Source organism: Phasianus colchicus, chromosome 2 (genome assembly GCF_987193195.1).
Source record: "Phasianus colchicus chromosome 2, bPhaCol1.hap1.1, whole genome shotgun sequence".
NCBI lineage: Eukaryota > Metazoa > Chordata > Aves > Galliformes > Phasianidae > Phasianus > Phasianus colchicus.
Window position 1 is genome coordinate 9,185,765 of NC_143437.1, and position 7,604 is coordinate 9,193,368.

Here is a 7,604-nt window from a genome sequence, read left to right on the forward strand (position 1 = left end):
ACAGTTTCAAGCTTTAAGGATAAGAATCTTTCTGCTTTGTGCAAATAATATTGCTTAAAGTATATTATTAGCTGCTAAACCTCATTCACTGTAGAAATATTTTTATATGCATCTTTGCTTACAAACTTCAAGTTTGTACACAAAATGAAACCTTCAAGTAGCAACTCAGGTGAAATTTTACTCTCTTATGAATTAACAAGGTAACTTTAATAGACTTTGTAAGGCAGTGGTTTTTCACTGCATTTCAAAAAAGAAAGGACATGCTTTTAATATGCTTTGTTAATGTGTTGTTACAACCTCCATTTTTCAAACATACTGGGGGGAACAAGGCATTCCTTGCTTTCCAGATGACATCTGTCTGTCTGAAAAAGCCCTGCTATGTTTGAAGAACATAATGTTTACTACTGCTGGTGGAAAAGAAAATCTCTTCAGCATCTCATCTCTGGGAATGGGATGAGATGCTTATGGGAAAAATACAAGCAATGAGGCAAGAGTGGAGTGTGCTTCACAGCATACCCTATCAACTTAGTTGTTATAAGCTTAGTGACTTTGTGAGCCAGAAGATCCATCTAGTTTATGTTTAATAGTAAAAGACAACAACTTCAGTCCAACAAACAAAGCATAAATTGATATTTGTGATGCTCTACTTATCACATTTAAATATCTGAATATAACCAATTTATTCTTGCCCATGTTAGCAAAACTTCTAGTGAAACCGAGGCAGACAAGGTACCTCTTCTCTAGTCTTAATTTTGTTATACGTGAATTGGATCCCTTGTTCTCAGCTGTATGTTTGTCAATAATTTTTACGGCTTCTGATGGAATGGTCGTTCTGGTAGGTAATGGCTATTGCTCCAACACATTACATATGGCAGCGAGAACGCTCTGTGTACCACAGTGGAGCCATAAGGAACTACAACAAAGATGAAACACAGCTGCCACGAGGACCTAATAATTCTCCTATCCCCTGTTACCTCTGTGGTAAGAAGGGAAGATTTGTACGACTGGGATTATCATCATCTTCCTCCTCATCTACTAGCAGTTTAGAGGTGACAGAGTTATGTTCATCCCAGGATTTGAAGGACACCTTTGCAATTGAAAAAATGCTAGTTGACTCTCCTGCTTCTTCTGCCCAAGGTATGGTTAAATACTGCAAATATTTTTGAATTAGTTTAGGCAAGTGAGGCTGTATTTGCCCTTTAAACCACAGAAGAGACCGCTTTATCCTTGGTGTGATAAGATGATCTGTTTCCTTTAAGTGCAGCTCTGTCTTTGACAGAATTTATGCAAGATACTCTTTCAAAGTTGGGGTATGTATGGAAAAGAATATAAGAGTTTATTGCAAAAACTGTTTTATAGAATAGAATCTTTACACAGGGAACTACTCAAAGTTGTCTCCCTGAGCCTTTACATGAGAAGCCTCTGTTACTCAGAGCAGTTGTGTCTAATGTTTCGTTATAGTTGAGAGTGGAACCCCCAAGATGCAAACTTCCTGTGCTAAGGCCCCAGTTCTGCAAAGACATGTTGCAGCATTCTTAGTACACTTACTTATAAAGGGTTAGAGTTTCAGTTAATTAACCTTCAAGTTCCAGTTAATTTATAGCTCTGTGTCTGTTTTGACCATTTGAGTACCTCATAGCAAAGCTAATAAATACCACGGCAGATCTCAGCATAGTTGCTGGAAGTGAACCAAAGCTATTCTTACCAACAACTGATATTTTTTCTTAGAAACGAGCACAGCTTTATCAAAAGAACAAGTTCAGTGAATTTCAGTTTCCATTACAGTTGTGCAAACACTGTTCTTAAAGAACCCAACAGCAACCAGTTGGTATGTAGCCAAGTCAGAAGCTGCTTCATTAGCATCTCAAAAGTTTTCTTACCAATTTTTTTCCCCCTCCTGATTTCTGGTAGACTGTCAGAGCCTGTCCAGCAAAAGGAGAAGAGATAACACCTCGAACCAAGACAAATCCATGGACTGGTTTACAAGGAATGAAGAATGAAATGCACTGAACAAAGAAATAGAGGCTGTGCTTTGCAGAACAATTGGTGTTGCACTGCAGTGCCATACATGATGACTGTTTGTTAAAACATTTCCCTTTAAGTAGCAAGTAGGATTTAAGAGTCTGATATGCAGTAGAAATCAAAGCAGGAATTACCTAGAAGTTACAAAACTTGCAAAACATAGCTATTTTGTAACTCTTTATTCTGATACAACGCTCAGATTAGCAGCTAACAGCAGCAGCATCAAGAAAGTGGTGGTCGAAACTTTCTCAGCTTGGTGAGGAATGCTAATTGAAAAACAAAACAGGTTACTATTTCAGTATTGAATTTCTAGTTTATTATAAATTTCGTGATTTTGTGATATGTCAAGTGTTAGTACAGAAGTTATTATTTTTGAAAATATTTTAAGATAAAACATTTACAATAAAAGCATTTTTCAAGTATCTCACCTGAATGAGCGTCCTGCCAACGAGATGGTCTTGCAGTGTAAGGTGTTGAGCAGTGTGTTTCAGCATCATCAGGAAATGATTCTGTGAGAAGTACATCTTTTTGTATAATTCTTTCCAACAAGTTTGAAAACATGCACCCATCAGACTGCAGTTACCAATGCACGTTCATTTTCTTTTTCCCCTCTCTTAAAGTGCTTTGTTGTCATCTATCAGTACTTTCAGACTTCTTTGCTCTACACTGAATTTTGCAATCATATATTTATATGTGGTATATATATATTTTTTTACTTGCTAAGACAGTATAAATTGAATACATATGGGTGGCATTTCCATAGGGAATCCTTGAGCCCATCAGAATCCTCAGCAAAAGGACTGAATTTTATTTAAAAATTTCAAAACAATAGGGAAGGACAGTCATTCTGTATTTGCGGATTGCCATTTATTTTCTGTTTAGCCTGGGTTTTTAATTTTGGATTATCAAAATTGCAGTAACAGAATCTTATTAACAGTACTATTCTTACCATTTCCTTCATCTTCGTTAAGAACTATTTGATCCTGAGTTTGGATTTCATCACATTCTTTCTGTTGAGGGTCTTCCTCGATATCTTCTTGAGTTTCCACTCTTTGGCTTGATTTGCAATTCTTGATTTTAGCAGGCAGCACCAACCAATTTCTATGAGTTACCTCAACGATCTTTTCACAGGCAAAAGGGAGCCTGCATGTCCGTATTCTGTCTAAAAGGTCTATAACCTGTGTGATGCTTTTGAAGAAATGCAAAGGATAAAGGCATATTTTGAGAACTCCAATTAGTATTAGTATTATAAACATAATTCTATTGCCTTTGTCATATTCTTTACCTTTGGGTTTTTTGCACATCCTTCCATTTTAGGATAAAGGAACTAGCAACTCGACTACTGAATTGAACACAATAGTTATTTTGAGGATGTCATTAACTAAAACCTCCCAGTGACCACAGTAAGTGTTCTGAAGGAACCAAAGGATGTAGACAAGTGTGATTTATACCGAGTGCAACTCCTAAAAAAAGAAATAAATGAAAAATGCAATATATATATATATATAACTTCCATTAGCGTTGGATGGGTATCTTAGGAGAGCATGGTTTAGCAACAATTTCAGGTGATGCCTGTATAAATGTTGAAGTGCCAGAAGTAAATACTTACTTAGCTAAATACACAGCACACACACCACCCTCTTTAAGACTGGGGTGTACAACAGACAGAGCAGATTGAGGGTTAAGCATATCCAGAACTATCTGCAAGAGAGTTATGTTTTTTTGTTACAACAATACTTGAAAAACAACATTCATATATGGAAAATTAATGCATGCTACAGCAAGGCTGTTTTATTAATGCTCCTGAACAGCTTAGAGAAACTTGAGTTTCCCAATCTATAAAAACCAGCCCATGCTATTTCCAACTGAATTTCTATTACCAGAGGAAGTCACGTGTCACCAGCAAGGCAGTCCTGTACTAACGTTAAACCTCCTGCTAATTAAACTCCGTAATATTATTAATAACTTCTAGAATTCTACATCTACTAACATCTTTGGATATCTTGTTTGTAAATGTTAACAAGTTCAAATGCATCTGTGTGATGAAACGATCAGGCTACAGTCTTAATGTGTAGTTTGCTGCTGGTTTCAAGGTTTAGAAAACTTTAGTCTCAGCTACCCATCCTTTATTTCTTTTTGGTAGAAAACTATTCAAATGGTAAAACAGTGAGAAATGCAGCATTTGATCCTTCCTGTGGACTGTTACATTTAAAGTTTTTAAAGATTATGTATTTTTATGCTAGCTATTCTGTTTCTTCACTTAAACCTTTTTACAACATTAGCATTTGGAGTATTAATGTAATTAGTTTCGCTTTTTAGAAACATTCTGTATTCTGTGCAGCTGATAGCCAAGTGTGTACATATTCATATTTTCAATAAGCTTGTGTAATTTCTTTAAATTTAAAGCTTGAAATATTATGCCTTACTCATATACAAGAATTTCCGCATTTCTCCAAAATCCAAGCAGGTAAGTATGTCCTTGCTTACAAGGCAAGGACAAGATTGATTTTGCTATTCCTTTGTTACTGCAGTTTGACTGTTTTGTTTGGGTAAGTGTAGTTGGAACCTGGTGGGAAAAAAAAATCAGGATCATCTGCTAGCTGGTGTTAAGTTAGATCTGGGAATCTCACTGCAAGTGACAGCACTAGAGTTTTCGAGTCACATGGAAAAAAAATGTTGACTTATGTCATGTATGAATTATTTGGACTTACTGCATCAAATGTTAAAGATTTCATATCCTCAGCAGCTCTTGAGATGTCTTTAAGAATGAAATCCACATTATCTGGCCACTCTTCCATATGTCCTATTTTCCACGTTGTGCGCCAATGCCTGTAATTCTTCTTTGCTAAGTTGTGATGGTCATCTCTGATTTCATAACTGATAACACGTCCCTTGGGCCCAACTTAAAACAACAACAACAAAATACTAGATGTACTACTATTTTCCCATCCATAATAAGTAATTTAGAAAAAAAATAGCAATGCAAGTGACAAGAAATATGCCTCAAAATCTCCAATTCATTTTAGGAAATAACCACATATGTAACATCTTCCTGCAAAGTAACTCCCTGCAGGAAAAGATGACTTGAGTACCTTTGGCCTTGTGAACCCTTGATTCTTCTGCTACAGCTACCAGGGAGCAGATGAGAAAGCTGCAATGCAGGTCGCTACCCTTAGACACTATAAAGCAGATTTGAAAGCAATGGTTTTAAATTTTTATTTCTTTTTTAAATAAAGATTTGCTGTTCTTCCCCCATCTTTTCCTTTAGAATTGAGCAAAGGCTACGAAAATCCCCAGGCCTGCTCACTGACCTCAGCCCATAGACAAGCTTCACAAGCGTACTTCCTGATTTATACATGGTTACTGTTTATAACCATAATAAATTGCCTTATTATGTAAGTATAAGCTTACTGTCTTGAAATCTTCAGTATGAGTCCAATTCACAATATTCTTCATAAAGGAAGGGAACAGGCCAGGGAACAAAAGTGACAAGAAACTAAACCTGCTGTCTACAAAAAGAGGAAGAACAGCTTTCTGCCACACTGCCTCCCCAAGACAGTTGATAATAGCATTAAATAGTACAAGCACAAATGAAAAGGCATGACAGTTTGACTGAGTGCAACGGCTCTCCACTTTCTAAGTCAAAGCAGGCTAGTTCATTACATGAAAAAACAAACAATATAAACATTTTCATTATTCACATCATTCAACAAAGTGAGGAAATGGAAACTGAGAAAGGAAGGAGACTGGAGGAAGGCTCTGGTGCACTAGAAACCCAGCAGTAATGAGAACTAAAATTTACCTTTCAGGAGGGTGACTCTTTATACAACAACCCTCAAAATACAGTCAAAGTAAAGATCCTGTACAGGGCCAGGCACAGACTTCCTTAAGTCAGCAGAGTATATGTGAACGTTAAAAGTGCCGCAGAACTTTTTAAGAGTTGACTACAACTGTTTAATCAGCAGAAAAGCAACATAAGATAAGGAAGCACTGAACAGCCTGAAGACGGAAAGGCCTTACAGAGGGATATGGGTAGGCTGGATTGTTGGACTGATGGCAATCTATGAGCTTCACCAAGGCCAAGTACTGGGCCGTGCACTTTGGTCACAACAACCCCACGCACAGCTACAGGTTTGGGGCAGAGTAGCTGGAAAAGTATCTGGGGGTGTTAGCCAGCTGAATGTGAGCCAGCAGTGCGACCAGATGGGCAAGAAGGCCAATGACATCCTGGGTTGTATCAGAAATAGAGCAGCCAGCAGGAGCAGAGAGGTGATCATCCCCCTGTACTCAGCACTGGTGAGGTCACACCTCGAGTGCTGTGTTCAGCATTGGGCCTCTTATTACAAGGAAGACCTCAATGCCCTGGAGCGTGTCCAGAGAAGGGCAACGAAACTGGTGAGGGGTCTGGAGCAGAAATCTTATGAGGAGCAGCTGAGGAAGCTGGGATTGTTTAGTCTGGAGAAGAGGAGGCTCAGGGGAAACCTTATCACTCTCTACAACTGCCTGAAGGGAGGTTGCAGTGAGGTGGGGTCGGCCTCTTCTCGCAGGTAACAGCAACAGGATAAGAGGTGATGACCTCAGGTTGCACCAGGGGAGGTTCAGGTTTGGTATTAGGAAAAACTTCTCAGAAAGAGTGGTTTCAATTGGCACGGGCTGCCCAGGGAGATGGTGGAGCCACTGCCCCTGGAGGTGACAGAAATGCCCAGATGTGGCACTGAGGGAGTGGTCAGTGGGCAGGGTGGGGGGAGTAGCTGGACACGATCATCTTAGAGGCCCTTTTCAATCTCCATGATTCTACGATTCCGATAACTGTGCTACATCTCTGAGAGCAGAGCCTTACCCGCTCTCGACAGAAACAAGCTCAGAGCACCAGACCCGCTGCCACTTTCCAACACGACGTCACCTGGGTGGACGTCCATCATCATCAGCATGGCACCGATATCCTAGGGGTGACAAAAGCACGGCGCGTTACTTCCAAACGAGGGCGAGGCGCGCCCCGGCCCCGCGACCGCCCGCCGGTACCTTTGGGTAGGCGATGGTGGGTCCCCGCGGCATCAGCAGCACGTACTCGTCCAGCGAGGGCCGCCTCAGCAGCAGCCGCGCCCCGGCCGAGGAGCGCAGCAGCTGCCCGGGCAGCCGCCCGATGACGTCCCGGTGCGGCAGGAGCCCGACGTGCGAGTTCAGCACCGCGCCCGCCTCCAAGCGGCACAGCAGCTTCAGCGTCGCGTTGTGCTTCCTCCGCAGCTCCGCCAGCGCCAGCTCCCCCGCGCGGAGCGGGCTGGAGCGCGCCGCCATTTTCTCCTCGGCGGGTCCCCGCGGGGAAGGCGCCGCGGCGGGCGCAGCGCTCGGCGCCGCCATTTTCTCCTCGGGAGGCGCCCGCGGGGCGGCCGACGGGCGGGGCTCCGCGTAGCGCTCCGCCGCCGCCGCCGCCTCCGGCGGCAGCAGCCGCTTCAGCCTCTCCAGAGGCGACAGCGAAGCCGCCCACGCCCGCCTCCGCCCCCGCCCGTCGGACGCAGAGGAAAGGGCCCGCCGGAGGAGCCGGGCGGGAGGCGCCATTCCGCCGGCGGCGCGCTGGGCGATGA

General features: G+C 42.1%; 2 protein-coding genes across 7 annotated transcripts in view; one reads left to right on the forward strand and one right to left on the reverse strand.

Annotated features, from left to right (window-relative positions):
- Nucleotides 1–2,444, forward strand: part of SPDYA (speedy/RINGO cell cycle regulator family member A) — a 24,661-nt gene extending 22,217 nt beyond the window's left edge. For all 6 annotated transcript variants that reach the window (XM_090134714.1, XM_090134713.1, XM_090134711.1 and 3 more), the window contains 2 exons: nucleotides 840–1,137; nucleotides 1,912–2,444. In XM_090134714.1, the coding sequence (XP_089990840.1) occupies nucleotides 840–1,137; nucleotides 1,912–2,000 (387 nt within the window). In that variant the 3' untranslated portion in view covers nucleotides 2,001–2,444. The remainder of the gene's footprint in view (nucleotides 1–839; nucleotides 1,138–1,911) is intronic.
- On the reverse strand, nucleotides 2,187–7,579 carry TRMT61B (tRNA methyltransferase 61B). Its single transcript, XM_031598752.2, has 7 exons — nucleotides 7,045–7,579; nucleotides 6,863–6,965; nucleotides 4,734–4,924; nucleotides 3,632–3,723; nucleotides 2,972–3,210; nucleotides 2,451–2,531; nucleotides 2,187–2,288 (listed from the first exon to the last, which is right to left on the reverse strand). The coding sequence occupies exons 1-7, from the start codon at nucleotides 7,576–7,578 to the stop codon at nucleotides 2,245–2,247; spliced, it is 1,284 nt and encodes a 427-aa protein (XP_031454612.2). The 5' UTR covers nucleotide 7,579; the 3' UTR covers nucleotides 2,187–2,244.
- Nucleotides 7,580–7,604: the final 25 nt, after the last annotated feature.